Raw genomic sequence first — 15,318 nt, forward strand, 5'->3', positions numbered from 1 at the left:
TGATTTTGTAGTTTCTCCTTAGAGAGCTCAGGAATGGTAATTCTGAAGAAAATTTGCTCTGCATCCAATATCCTTATTTAAATCACTGGGAGAAAAGAGACCATGATCTTTAACAGATATTTTAAAAAAGGTGATCTCCAGACGAGGGAAGGCAAAAGCAATCAGGTTGTATCTAGACGATTTGAAGGAAGTACACACACAGCTGGTATAAACCTCAATGCGAAACACATTAAGGACAAGGAAAATATGGCAGTCTCTGTTTATTTCAGATTCAACAATGCTTTTTTAAAAAAAATAAATAAAACCTAGACATCACCAAGAAAACAATATATTAGAGTACTATCAATTACATCAAATAGAACCCTCACCACAACGTAAAGTAGTCCTCAGCTGAAAAGAGAACAGTTTCTAAGACCTAATTGTTCAAAAACAAGAAGAGATTGTTCTGTAGTAACCTTCATTGCTCACAATACCCTATTCATAACTGTAGTTTGTGTCACTCTCCTACCATACGTTACCATTGAAACAAGGGTTTTATTGCCATCAATGGCAAGAAGTGCTAAATTCATTTACCCAATGTTAAGAGCAGATGGGATAATTCAAAGCAGCATCAAGCCTTTGGTACCAGGATTTGGGATTTCTTTGCTAATCAGCAATTCAATATTGTGTAAGCAGTTACCATCGGAGAAGAACGTATATCTGGCCCAGCAGGATCGCGTATGGCAAGTAATAAGTCAAATGTGTTCACTGACTTTGAGCACATCACTGATACAGGAGATGTTAACTCCTGTTCTCAAATGACATTAATCTAAGCAGAACAGAAATACGGGAAGCCTTACTCAAGATGAGAGAAATATTTTGCACTTTAGACAACTTTCCAATTTCCTTGCTCTGTGCACAAGTCACAACTTTATAAGTGACTGCTTTGAATCCTTCCAATGTATCAACTGAAGTGCAGGGTCTGAATATGTAGTCAGTATTCAGGGATATTTTAAAATATCAGCTGAAGTATGGCCAATAATCGTCTACTATAGCCACATTATATCTTCCAACATAATCTGTTCAATCTAATTTTGGAAGCTAATGCCTATGAAACTTTCATTTGGAGTTTGTTCCAGCGGCATGAAGGAAGCATAAATGAAATGCCACCGTGTAAAATTATTCACATGAATTAAAACACATTAGGTAATTTCCCATGGAGAATGTAGACGCATCTATTAAAGGGTGTTCATTTGATAGCTGTTAGGTGGGTATTTGCAATATCACTGAAGTCTATATTTTAAGGTTAGAAATAAAACAAGTTCCTTTTCTGCCTTACTGTTGCTATGTAATAGGGTGCGTTCCCCACCCAGTTTACATTTGCCTTCAATGAAGTCCAGAGAGAAGCTCAACCCCCACACTACCTGCTCTTTGGCTACCAAGAAGCGCAAAACTTTAGAAAAATACAAGGCAAGAAAAAATTTGAGATTAAAAATATACACCTTTGGTTAAAAACCATCCCCTTTATAGCCCAGCTAAGAACAAAAAAAGCTTCACTCAGGCTGAACAGTAGTAAAATTAGTACCAACAGCTCATCACCCCCAGAGACCTTTGAAAATGTCATTCAAATTGCAATTTTTACACATCTGTTGTCCAGGATCTACAGGGCTCACTACACTTGCAGTGACAAACGATTTACATTTTCCATGAAGAGAACGAGTTTGTATCACAAGGTCCTCCACCAATAGTCTTTACAAAAGAAGCTGGAAGTTCTTAATTAAAGAACTTTTGACCCATGTATTTTTCTTCAGATACTGAGTATCCAAACTTTTTATAGAAAGCCACATTTTTGGGCAGACACTCGAGAGTAATTTTATAACAGTTCAGTCTCTTACTTAGCAACGTAAGCGTAGACATTAATCTGAAAAAGACAGAGAACACCAAAGGTTATATAAAATGGCATCTGAACAATGGAACAATTAGAGTTCAATTCTTCAGCGTGAATGCAAGCATTTCATTATTACTGTTTGATGAGACCTCTCTGCAGTAGAAGCTTAAGCTGCAATGATAGAGGCAGTTCAGTTTTCTACATGAAATATTATTTCAGCTTTTATTTGGGGGAAAAAAATCATTTTGAGTGTGTTGCAGCAGCATGAAGGAAGCATAAATGAAATGCCACTGTGTGAAATTATTCACATGAATTAAAACACATTAGCTAATTTCCCATAGAGAATATAGAGGCATCTATTAAAGGGTGTTCATTCGATAGCTGTTAGGTGGGTATTTGCAATTCATTAGTTAGTGAGAATTTGTGCTCGGGGGCACGTTTAACAATGTGATGTGAGGGGTATGCCCATGTCCGCATGCACACGCAGGGAAGTGATGTGTTACAGCTTGAGTCTAGTTATTGATCAGTACGTGTTCATCTAAGAAACTACCACATGTGTGTTAACAGATGCTAGAAACTGGATGTGATATCCAGGGCTCCTGACCTGTACGGTGTTGCAAGGTAAAGACTAAAGAAATACTTACAGTTTGCCAAGCTGCTTTCCTCTGCATTCATCACTTACTACAACATCTTCTACCCTTCCTCTCTGAGGAAACAGATGTGTCTGTGTTCAGTTTATAGCACCTTTAAGTCATTTTTCAGTTAAATTAACAAGTGACTCTCTACCATTGCATTACATTTTAATCAAGTAAGCAAGGAAAGCAGATTTTAAAATGTGTTTGTAACTGACATGAGCAGAGTACACTCATCTTAATGCAGTTTACTGTCAAACTGAGTAACTATTTTTGAAAAACAATTAGTTTAATGTAATTTTTTTCTCTATAATTACAGTGTGGAACGCACAAACGTACCTTTGCACATGAATGAGTAAATTTATGTTCTATAACTAGAGTTGCTGTAGCAACAATCTGTCCCAGATTTGTATCTTCCACAACGGTCACATAGTAATCACCGGATCTCTTCATGTGTTCAAAGGTTTCTGTGGGAACAGGAGAATAGTTAGACAGTTGTAATCTATTAATAAAATATATGCCTGACAGCCACATAAACTGATTCAACTCCACAACCCAAGAGGTGATTAAGAAATTAGAAACGTCAAAACCCCAGGGTCAAATAGAATTTGTTTCAACTCAGGATGGAAATGGCCAAAAAAGAGTAGACAAAACAAATTCTTGTGTTCTGAGATGCAGCGAGAAGACCGCTCCCTTGCTGCTAGCATCACAGACCCACTAAGATCAAAGTAGATCACTCTTTCTTACAGTGACAAACTCTAGCTCGAAGCCCTATTAGTTTCTGTAGGCAGACCAATGAAAAAAGTAATGGGATGACCTGGGTAAATATAGGGCTGTCAGCCTGACATTGCTCCCAGGCAAGGTAACAGAACAGTTCGTATGGGACTCAATGAAAAATTAAAGGAGAGTAACATAATTAATGCAGATCAACATAGGTTTATGGAAAACGGATCCTAACTCAGGCCTTGTCTACACTGGCAAGTTTCTGCGCAGTAAAGCAGCTTCGTCTGGTATAATTGCCGTGGTGTACACACTGCCAAGCCACTTTGTGCGCGGAAACTCCTCAGTTGCAGCACTGCAAAAAAACCCACCTCGACGAGAATGGTAAGCCTGACAGCACGGAGGACGGACACACACACACGCACGAAGGATGTTGATAAATTGGAGAGGGTTCAGAGAATTAATAGATGAGAAAACCTGCCTTACGGTGATAGACTCAAAGAGCTCGACCCAATTAGTTTAACAACGAGAAGGTTCGGAGGTGACATGCTCAGGCTAAGTACATACAGTATGTGGGAAATAACATTTAACAATGGACTCATCAGTCTAGCAGAGAAAAGTATAACATGATCCAATGGCTGGATCGCTGCACAGGGAGCAGCTGCAGAGCTTCCTGCAGGCCAGGGGGAGGTTCCCAGAGGAACACTGCCTCCTAGCCCCTCAAACTATGCCCATGTTGAACAGTGGGGGCGTGTGGCCCCACACGCCCCGGATCCAGTGCCGCTCCCCCAATTCTACAAAGTTTCTGGCATCCTTGTCCTCATCCCTGCCCCTCCCCAGCTCCAGGCTCAGTGTCTGGAGGTTAAAAGGGCCTCGGGTTGGCTGTGTTTGTGTGGGGAAAAAAACATAGTGCCCCCCTGACCACGGGGCCCTGGGTGGTCACTCACTGTAAGGCTGGCCCTGCCCCTCCCAAAAAGCGATGACATCCCCACACACATCATGAGACCCTCATGTTTGCACTTCCAGCTGCCCAGCTCTGAAGTCACCTAGGATAGGTGAATGAATGTCACAATGACCATGAGATCCTAAACCATCTCAAAACGCTGAAATCTGCCTGGAGAGGCCTGGGCTAGCAAACTCTCCTGTGGCACCATCCAGCTACAGCAGTCAAGAGGTTCATTCATGATCAGATTTACTGTTAGCATCAATAACTTCCTGTTCTTGTCCTTCCCCTTTTCAAATGCCAAAATAACGAATAATGTACTCACTGATAAACTGCTCAGGACTGACAACTCCAGCTGCTGTCAGCTGACCTAGAACCTTAAAAAAGCCTGTTGCAGAAAAGTATAACAAAAAAAGGGTTAATGCTAGATAAAGATAAGCAATTAACTAGAAGCCCAAAGAACAGGACTCCAGCATTTCAGGTACAAATTCAAATCTGTAAGTCTGTGCACACCATCATGCAAGCAAAAATAGCACATTATGCCATATGGCTATACCCATGCAAAAGAGACAATGTGACTCCTGAACGATTACTGAAACTGCTCCTAAAAAGCCCCCCTATATCCCTGCAAGATATGTAATAATACCACACAAAAGCAACATTGATGTGTTCCAAGTAAAGTGAAGTTTTTAAATACAGCATTGAGATTCATGATGTGAAGGGACAAGATTTCTCTATATGCCACCTACCATCTAGTTTAATTACATGTAAAGAACTCCACATACTCCATATGCATACTGACAGAATTCGACATCTTGAAAATGAATGCAACATTAATTTTGAACTCATGCCATAAGCAATGTTAAATCATTGTCTAATGCTGTAACAGTGAACTGTTTTGAAAGCAGACAAGAGCCATGTGAATCAAAGCAAAGACAGAATGCAAAGAAACTATGGGTACAACCCTACAGCCTGGCAGGTTCTCAGAGCCGGGATCCAGCCCAACCCTGAACCTCTACCCTGAAATTAAACAACCCCAAAGTCAGCTGATACAGGCCAGTCACAGGTGTTTAATTTCAGCATAAACATACCCTATTAGGTTTATGTTTTCATGGATACGCAGAGAAATCATTTGAATGTTGAGCTGTATTTTCAAAACAAGTTTTCCCAAGTAAAGAATTAGTTGTATTTACTAACATTCAAATGACTATGAATCAGTATATTGTTTTTAAAAAGAAACCTGTGTTACTTCTACAAGAGATTCTGCTTAACAGGAACGTGTGGATTACTTGGAAGATCTGAGCTTTAAGATTTGTTTTAAGTGATCACCCAAACAACCAGCAAGTATCAATGCCTAAGCATCTGGCTACCACAATGGGACCATACACTAACCTAGACCAATAGAAGAGGTGGTTCTCAGCTATAGGACAAAGTAGATTGTATTGTAAATCTCAGAGAGATTTCAAAGTTATTAATAATGAAGTGAGGGCAACCTACTGGAAATGGTTGTGAGTGCAGGTTGCACTGTACTGTGTACAATTCGGATCCACAATATTCATTACACAATAGGAAACAGAACAGGATTTCACCTCTATTTAAATCAGCAGTGCAAAGCGGTCTCATAACTAAACCATCCCCTGGATCTAAAGGTGAAATAGCAGGAGAAAATGTTGCTGTGTTCTGACTCCAGTCAAGTTCATGAAGGAGATTTGGGTCAAACATTGGTGTGTCATCAGGCATCACAGTTGCAACAGGCATCATGGCAGCAATGGTTGCAGCAGGTGTACTGAAAGCAAAACATAGATGCATTCTATAAAAAACATTTGAGATTGAGTTAATGTTTATACTCTGTAATCTTGGTAGCTACATAGTAACATCATTTTATATTTATACCCTTATGCCAGCTATTTACATAGTAACATATGTTTTCACTATGACGCAATGAAAGGTTAATGAAATTTAATCTCCTATTTCCTTTATCAGCAGTTGTACTGTTTGATCTAGAACCTAGCAGGATTTGGGCTTAAAACAAACAATAAAAGTACATCCTTTGAAGTTCCTCAAGGCATATTAAGTATAGCCTATTTCAATAGCAACTTTATTGTTGTGCTAATGAATCAAACCTCTTATGGAATTAAGGTAACTGGAGCAGATTTTGTACAGTATGCTTAGCATTCACACCCAGTTTCAAAAAAAATCGAGCACTTCTAATAAAGAAGGAGGACAAACGTCACTACTGTATCTCAAAGCTAGAGAGACCACAATTTGGATAAGCAAAATTACACACTTTTTGCTCATAGAATTTTTCTTTCCCCCAACTATCCATTCATGGGCACACTAGTAGTTTAATCTGAGTCCCGCTACATAAATATTTAGCAATTCAGTTAGAATCACTTCACACGAACATACACAAACTCTCTCTCTCTCTACAACAATTTGCATACTTTTCCCCCTCGTTAAATATCATGCACGTTTTTTTAAACCTAACACTTCTCACATGATAATGCTTGCTTGTTTTTCAATCTACTTTGTGAATTTACAAAATCAAATGCAGTTTTTACTGCCAGATGTAGGTTTTCATTGACTGTTTTACCACTTGGTTAATATTGCAATGGTTACAGTGTAACAACGGTAAATGATTAAAAGATAACATGAGGGAAATGTTTGTAATTCGGTGGGTGAGGGGAGGAGAATAGAAAATGGCAAACAAGGGACATTTTGCTGATTTCTCTAATTTAGAGGTAAATTATTCTTTTTTTTTGTGAGTGTATGTTGCTTCTGTAACTAGAATATCTGAGGGTGTATGTAAAATGCTTTAGAACTCAAAAGACTATTTCTGAGGCTAGATTTTCTCTTTTTTAAAAAGAGTCCTCTTTATACATCTTCAGTTGAACCAAACAGCCACCATTCTTCAATGCAAGGTACAGTGTTCATATATATCACTGGACATGCCATAGTAAAATAAGTTGTAACACCTATTTTATTAGGATCCTTATATTTCAAAAAATGCCTTTTACATGAATTATAAGACAGTGCAACATCTCTGTAATACTGTCTAGGGAAAAATGCAGAATGTGTTAGGTATGAGGCATTTGAATGGAATCCAGAGCACAGAAGTTTCAGATCAGACGGCAGCACTGTAAGTACAACAGGAAGCACTAAATATTTTTCCTTTACCTGCTGCTATATGATGACCTTTACATATACACCCTTTTCACAAACAATGATATACTTAAATGTAAACATCTGCAGTGTATATTTCTTCTGGGTAAATGCTAAAAGAAACTCTCCACCTACCTTAAAAAAAATAAGAAGTACCATACAACAACCTGAATTCTACTGAAGGATTTCACTGTGCTATACAATCAAGCCTACTACTTTTATGAGGTAGCTAAGTATTATCTTAATTTTAAAGGTGGTGGGACTGAGGCACCAAGAGTTTAAGTGACATTCCCAAGGTCTCAGGAAAGCCAGGAATAGGAAGGCAGGTCTTCTGATGCCCAGTCCTGGGCTTTAGTGACTAGACCATGCCAATGTATGGAGACGATTTTCAAGCTATAACAAGTGTTTGAATTACTCTAAGGCTGACAAAACTAAGCCACTGTAGCTCTGGTACCTTACATGATAGCTAATGTTATGCCAAACTAAATAAACCTGCACTGAGGTACAACCGCATCTGCTTCAACCCCTCAGACAGAGACCAACACCTACAAAATCTTCACCAAGCATTCTCAAAACTACAATACCCGCACGAGAAAATAAGGAAACAGATCAACAGAGCCAGACGTGTACCCAGAAGCCTCCTACTGCAAGACAAACCCAGGAAAGAAACCAACAGAACTCCACTGGCCATCACATACAGTCCCCAGCTAAAACCCCTCCAACGCATCATCAGGGATCTACAACCCCTCCTGGACAATGATCCCACACTTTCACAGGCATTGGGTGGCAGGCCAGTCCTCGCTCACAGAACCTGCCAACCTGAAGCATATTCTCACCAGTAACTGCACACTGCACCATAGTAACTCGAACTCAGGAACCAATCCAGCAACAAACCTCGATGTCAACTCTGCTCACATATCTACACCAGCGACGCCATCACAGGACCTAACCAGATCAGCCACACCATCACCGGTTCATTCACCTACACATCCACCAATGTAATATATGCCATCATATGCCAGCAACGCCCCTCTGCTATATACATCGGCCAAACTGGACAGTCCCGACAGAAAAGGATAAATGGACAAAAATCAGATATTAGGAATGGCAATATACAAAAACCTGTTGGAGAACACTTCAATCTCCCTGGACACACAGTAGCAGATTTAAAGGTAGCCATCCTGGGCAAAAAAAACTTCAGAACCAGACTTCAAAGAGAAACTCCATATAAATATCTCCTATCTGTGTGTTCCATTCTATGCATCCGAAGAAGTGAGCTGTAGCCCACGAAAGCTTATGCTGAAATAAATTTGTTAGCTGCTGTGCTTCAGTTCATCTGCAAATCTGACACCATCAGCTCAGGATTAAACAAAGACTGTGAATGGCTTGCCAACTACAAAACCAGTTTCTCCTCCCTTGGTGTTCACACCACAACTGCTAGAAGAGGGCCTCATCCTCCCTGATTGAACTAACCTCGTTATCTCCAGCCTGATTCTTGCTTGCATACATATACCTGCCTCTGGAAATTTCCACTACATGCATCTGACGAAGTGGGTATTCACCCACGAAAGCGCATGCTTCAACACATCTGTTAGTCTATAAGGTGCCACAGGATTCTTTGCTGCTTAAATAAAACTGAGTGTGCCTAGTTTTAGTTGCTGGACCATCCTGTGCTTACCCAGAACTCATGGCTGATCATACAATAATAGGGCTCTACTCAAACAATATTCTGTGCAGAACAAAACTGGAAGTAATTCCAGTATTGTGTTAGAAAACGCTCAGATGACACACTGAAAAGAAATATTAGAGAAGAGAACACCAGGAAAATTTAAATCTTTTCATTTAGTATTAGTTTGATAAAGTAATAAACTAAACTTACATAAATTCAAAGATACAATACCCAAGGCTGGCTGGTCCCTGGGTTTCCTCTAGAAACTAGTAGGAACTTGGACCAATCCCAGCTCAGACTGGGAAGGGGTGCAGAGGACTTGTTCAGTATCAGCACACATGCCAGTTCAAACACATATGAATATGCTTTGAAAATGTCCTGTCCTCCTTTGCCAGAGATAAGGGGGCCTGGCAGAAAAGGGGCAATCAAAAACTACTGCAAACTAATTACAGGGAACTTCCACTTCTAAGACCACATTCTGCACTTGGGTACATGTGAGGAATCTCCAAGGAAGTTAAGGGGGCTGGGAGCCTCCACCATCAGGAAGAGTTTGAACCACACTGAAGGTGCATGGAAAAAGCATGTCCTCACTGTAGCAACTCTGAGACACCTGCCTCCTTCCACTCCCTTCTGACCTCATCCTGCTGTGCTGGTCTCCAGGAAACACCAGGGCAGATGGCAATGGAACTACTGTAGAATCTCTTGAGGAGATAGGAACACCAGGGTTACAAACTGACCTGTTAATCACACACTTCATTTGGAACAGGAAGTACACAGTCAGGCAGTAGCAGAGAAGAAAAAAAAGTAAATATAGTACAGTGCTGCTTTAAACATAAACTACTACAAAAATCAAGGGAAAAAAGCAGTTTTCTTCTGCAAAGTGAAGGTTCACAGCTGTATTAAGTTAATGCTCAGCTGTAAACTTCAGAAAGAACCACCATCACTTTTTGTTCAGTTAGGAACATTTCAGAGTTAGGAACCACCTCCATTCATATTCTGAGGTTCTACCGTCCTTAAAATTTGTATTCTCACAAACAGCACCATTAGTTGCCATAGTTAATTAAACAGAGGCAGGAGGGGAGTGAACATCTCTTTAGAGGAGACCAGGCAGCCATCCCCTAAGGGAGAGTTGTCCAGGGATCCCAGTCACAGGTGAACGCTAGCTTAGCCAGCATGGAAAAGTTACAGTGGAGGTGAGCCTTGGGCTAAGAGGAAAGAGATTTCTTTCCCCTACACTCTCTTCCCCTTGTCCCCCACCCCCAATGTCCCCCAATCTGCCTGCCCCACACAGTCACACCCCAGCCCCCATGCACCAGGAGATTCCTAGCCCTAACCCCCTTCTCCACCATGTGCTCCCCCAGTCCAGCCCCCATCCCTGGATATCCCCATATCCAGTCCCTCACCCACCCGGTACCCCCAGTCCAGCCCCCCTTCTCCCACCATGTGTCCCCTCTTAAACTAGCTGTACCTCCCCAGACCTCCCCTCCTGCACTTCACACTGAACGTCCCCCCAACCCAGCCCCCCACCGAACATACCCCACAAACCCAACCCCTCAGCGAACATGCCCCACAAACCTAGCTCCCGACCCCACCGAACGTGCTCCCCAAACCCAGCACCCCAGAACATCCCCCCAAATCTAGCCCTACACCCCACCTAACGTGCTCCCTAAACCCAGCCCCCCCGAACGTGCCCCCCAAACCTAGCCCCACACCCCACCGAACGTGCCCCCTAAAAACAGTCCCCCCAGAACGTGCCCCCAAACCCAGCCCCACACCCCACCGAACGTGCCCCCAAACCCAGCCCCCCCGAACGTGCCCCCCAAACCCAGCCCCACACCCCACCGAACGTGCCCCCAAACCCAGCCCCACACCCCACCGAACGTGCCCCCCCAAACCCAGCCCCACACCCCACCGAACGTGCCCCCAAACCCAGCCCCACACCCCACCGAACGTGCCCCCCCAAACCCAGCCCCACACCCCACCGAACGTGCCCCCCAAACCCAGCCCCCCCCCCAGAACGTGCCCCGCCTGGCGCTCACACAGCGATGGGCTCCGGGCTCCGGCTGCCCCCCGTCCTTGCCGGCTCCGCGCCGCGCTCTCCGCACGGACGTGGCAGGGGCGGGGCCAACACGCCGGCAGACGCACAGTCAATCCCCGGGGCGGCCCCGCCCCCGCCCGGACTGCGGGCAGAGTGCAGGGGGGAGAGCCCCTCCCCCCCTTCCGCTGGGGCTCCCAATCCCGGCAGGGGCTCGGCGCCCCTCCCACTACGGGCTTCCCGCGTGGGCACCCCCCTGCCTACAGAGCCTGACCCCCCCGGCTGGGGCTCCCCAATCTCTGCACACACCTCGGGGCCCCTCCCCACGGGCACCCCCCTGCCTACAGGGACTCACCCCCCCGGCTGGGGCTCCCCAATCCCTGCACACACCTCGGGGCCCCTCCCCACGGGCACCCCCCTGCCTACAGAGACTTACCCCCCTGGCTGGGGCTCCCCAATCCCTACACACACCTCGGGGCCCCTCCCCACGGGCACCCCCCTTCCTACAGAGACTCACCCCCCCAGCTGGGGCTCCCCAATCCCTGCACACACCTCGGGGCCCCTCCCCACGGGCACCCCCCTGCCTACAGAGCCTGACCCCCCCGGCTGGGGCTCCCCAATCTCTGCACACACCTCGGGGCCCCTCCCCACGGGCACCCCCCTGCCTACAGAGACTCACCCCCCCGGCTGGGGCTCCCCAATCCCTGCACACACCTCGGGGCCCCTCCCCACGGGCACCCCCCTGCCTACAGAGACTCACCCCCCTGGCTGGGGCTCCCCAATCCCTACACACACCTCGGGGCCCCTCCCCACGGGCACCTCCCTGCCTACAGAGACTCACCCCCCCGGCTGGGGCTCCTCAATCCCTGCACACACCTCGGGGCCCCTCCCCACGGGCACCCTCCTGCCTACAGAGTCACCCCCCCAGCTGGGGCTCCCCAATCTCTACACACACCTCGGGGCCCCTCCCCACGGGCACCCTCCTGCCTACAGAGTCACCCCCCCCCGGCTGGGGCTCCCCAATCCCTACACACACCTCGGAGCCCCTCCCCACGGGCACCCCCCTGCCTATAGAGACTCACCCCCCTGGCTGGGGCTCCCCAATCCCTGCACACACCTCGGGGCCCCTCCCCACGGGCACCCCCCTGCCTACAGGGACTCACCTCCCCGGCTGGGGCTCCCCAATCCCTACACACACCTCGGGGCCCCTCCCCACGGGCACCCCCCTTCCTACAGAGCCTGACCCCCCCGGCTGGGGCTCCCCAATCTCTGCACACACCTCGGGGCCCCTCCCCACGGGCACCCCCCTGCCTACAGAGCCTGACCCCCCCGGCTGGGGCTCCCCAATCCCTACACACACCTCGGGGCCCCTCCCCACGGGCACCCCCCTGCCTACAGAGCCTGACCCCCCCGGCTGGGGCTTCCCAATCCCTGCACACACCTCGGGGCCCCTCCCCACGGGCACCCCCCTGCCTACAGGGACTCACCCCCCCGCCTGGGGCTCCCCAATCCCTACACACACCTCGGGGCCCCTCCCCACGGGCACCCCCCTTCCTACAGAGCCTGACCCCCCCGGCTGGGGCTCCCCAATCTCTGCACACACCTCGGGGCCCCTCCCCACGGGCACCCCCCTGCCTACAGAGACTCACCCCCCCGGCTGAGGCTCCCCAATCCCTACACACACCTCGGGGCCCCTCCCCACGGGCACCCCCCTTCCTACAGAGACTCACCCCCCCGGCTGGGGCTCCCCAATCCCTACACACACCTCGGGGCCCCTCCCCACGGGCACCCCCCTGCCTACAGAGACTGACCCCCCCCGGCTGGGGCTCCTCAATCCCTACACACACCTCGGGGCCCCTCCCCACGGGCACCCCCCTGCCTACAGGGACTCACCCCCCCAGCTGGGGCTCCCCAATCCCTACACACACCTCGGGGCCCCTCCCCACGGGCACCCCCCTTCCTACAGAGACTGACCCCCCCGGCTGGGGCTCCCCAATCCCTGCACACACCTCGGGGCCCCTCCCCACGGGCACCCCCCTGCCTACAGAGACTCACCCCCCCGTCTGAGGCTCCCCAATCCCTACACACACCTCGGGGCCCCTCCCCACGGGCACCCCCCTTCCTACAGAGACTCACCCCCCCGGCTGGGGCTCCCCAATCCCTACACACACCTCGGGGCCCCTCCCCACGGGCACCCCCCTGCCTACAGAGACTGACCCCCCCCCGGCTGGGGCTCCTCAATCCCTACACACACCTCGGGGCCCCTCCCCACGGGCACCCCCCTGCCTACAGGGACTCACCCCCCCAGCTGGGGCTCCCCAATCCCTACACACACCTCGGGGCCCCTCCCCACGGGCACCCCCCTTCCTACAGAGACTGACCCCCCCCCGGCTGGGGCTCCCCAATCCCTGCACACACCTCGGGGCCCCTCCCCACGGGCACCCCCCTGCCTACAGAGCCTGACCCCCCCGACTGGGGCTTCCCAATCCCTGCACACACCTCGGGGCCCCTCCCCACGGGCACCCCCCTTCCTACAGAGACTCACCCCCCCGGCTGGGGCTCCCCAATCCCTACACACACCTCGGGGCCCCTCCCCACGGGCACCCCCCTGCCTACAGGGACTCACCCCCCCAGCTGAGGCTCCCCAATCCCTACACACACCTCGGGGCCCCTCCCCACGGGCACCCCCCTTCCTACAGAGACTGACCCCCCCCCGGCTGGGGCTCCCCAATCCCTGCACACACCTCGGGGCCCCTCCCCACGGGCACCCCCCTGCCTACAGAGCCTGACCCCCCCGGCTGGGGCTCCCCAATCCCTGCACACACCTCGGGGCCCCTCCCCACGGGCACCCCCCCTGCCTACAGAGCCTGACCCCCCCGACTGGGGCTTCCCAATCCCTGCACACACCTCGGGGCCCCTCCCCACGGGCACCCCCCTGCCTACAGAGACTCACCGCCCCGGCTGGGGCTCCTCAATCCCTGTATACACCTGGGGTCCTCCCCACGGGCACCCTCCTGCCTACAGGGACTCACCCCCCCGGCTGGGGCTCCCCAATCCCTACACACACCTCGGGGCCGCTCCCCACGGGCACCCCCCTTCCTACAGAGACTCACCCTCCCGGCTGGGTCTCCCCAATCCCTGCACACACACCTGGGGTCCTCCCCACGGGCACCCCCCTGCCTACAGAGACTGACCCCCCCGGCTGGGGCTCCCCAATCCCTACACACACCTCGGAGCCCCTCCCCACGGGCACCCTCCTGCCTACAGAGACTCACCCCGCCCCGGCTGGGGCTCCCCAATCCCTGCACACACCTCGGGACCCCTCCCCACGGGCACCCCCTTGCCTACAGAGACTCACCCCCCCGGCTGGGGCTCCCCAATCCCTGCACACACACCTGGGGTCCTCCCCACGGGCACCCCCCCGCCTACAGAGACTCACCCCCCCCGGCTGGGGCTCCCCAATCCATGCACACACCTCGAGGCCCCTCCCCACGGGCACCCCCCTTCCTACAGAGACTCACCCCCCCAGCTGGGGCTCCCCAATCCCTGCACACACCTCGGGGCCCCTCCCCACGGGCACCCCCCTGCCTACAGAGACTCAACCCCCCCAGCTGGGGCTCCCCAATCCCTACACACACCTCGGGGCCCCTCCCCACGTGGGCACCCCCCTTCCTACAGAGACTGACCCCCCTGGCTGGGGCTCCCCAATCCCTACACACACCTCGGGGCCCCTCCCCACGGGCACCTCCCTTCCTACAGCGACTCACCCCCCCGCTGGGGCTCCCCAATCCCTGCACACACCTCGGGGCCCCTTCCCACGGGCACCCCCCTTCCTACAGAGACTCACCGCCCCGGCTGGGGCTGCCCCATACACACACTTCGGGGCCCCTCCCCACGGGCACCCCCCTTCCTACAGAGACTCACCCCCCCGGCTGGGGCTCCTCAATCCCTACACACACCTCGGGGCCCCTCCCCACGGACACCCCCCTTCCTACAAAGCCTCACCCCCCCCCGGCTGGGGCTCCCCCTTACACACACCTCGGGGCCTCTCCCCGCGTGGGCACCCCAATTCCTACAGAGACTCACCCCCCCCCTGGCTGGGGCTCCCCAATCGCTACACACACCTCGGGGCCCCTCCCCGCGTGGGCACCCCCCTTCCTACAGAGACTCACCCCCCCGGCTGGGGCTCCCCAATCCCTACACACACCTCGGGGCCCCTCCCCACGGGCACCCCCTGCCTACAGAGACTCACCCCCCCCCGGCTGTGGTTCCCCAATCCCTACACACACC

At 50.5% G+C, this 15,318-nt stretch overlaps 1 protein-coding gene across 2 annotated transcripts; it reads right to left on the reverse strand.

Moving 5' to 3' along the window:
- Positions 1 to 245: 245 nt before the first annotated feature.
- On the reverse strand, positions 246 to 11,101 carry GNPNAT1 (glucosamine-phosphate N-acetyltransferase 1). 2 transcript variants are annotated; one of them, XM_030562916.1, is made up of 6 exons: positions 11,033 to 11,101; positions 5,752 to 5,948; positions 4,488 to 4,550; positions 2,839 to 2,966; positions 2,512 to 2,573; positions 246 to 1,900 (listed from the first exon to the last, which is right to left on the reverse strand). In XM_030562916.1, the coding sequence occupies exons 2-6, from the start codon at positions 5,921 to 5,923 to the stop codon at positions 1,753 to 1,755; spliced, it is 573 nt and encodes a 190-aa protein (XP_030418776.1). In that variant the 5' UTR covers positions 5,924 to 5,948; positions 11,033 to 11,101; the 3' UTR covers positions 246 to 1,752. The 2 variants fall into 2 exon arrangements, with proteins under 2 accessions (XP_030418776.1, XP_030418775.1); XM_030562915.1 differs by lacking the exon at positions 11,033 to 11,101 and having other exon boundaries at positions 5,752 to 5,971.
- Between the last annotated feature and the right edge of the window lie 4,217 nt (positions 11,102 to 15,318).

This window comes from Gopherus evgoodei, chromosome 4 (assembly GCF_007399415.2).
Source record: "Gopherus evgoodei ecotype Sinaloan lineage chromosome 4, rGopEvg1_v1.p, whole genome shotgun sequence".
NCBI classification, from domain to species: domain Eukaryota; kingdom Metazoa; phylum Chordata; order Testudines; family Testudinidae; genus Gopherus; species Gopherus evgoodei.

What these genes read in the sequence shown, in the direction of transcription:
- GNPNAT1 (XM_030562915.1), bottom strand. Translation starts at nt 5,971, where the DNA reads ATGCATCTATGTTTTGCTTTCAGTACACCTGCTGCAACCATTGCTGCC. An exon ending in CAGTCCTGAGCAGTTTATCA is followed by an intron (nt 2,967 to 4,487) that starts GTGAGTACATTA and finishes CTGTTCCCACAG; the next exon opens with AAACCTTTGAACACATGAAG. An exon ending in GGAAAGCAGCTTGGCAAACT is followed by an intron (nt 1,901 to 2,511) that starts GTAAGTATTTCT and finishes TGTCTTTTTCAG; the next exon opens with ATTAATGTCTACGCTTACGT.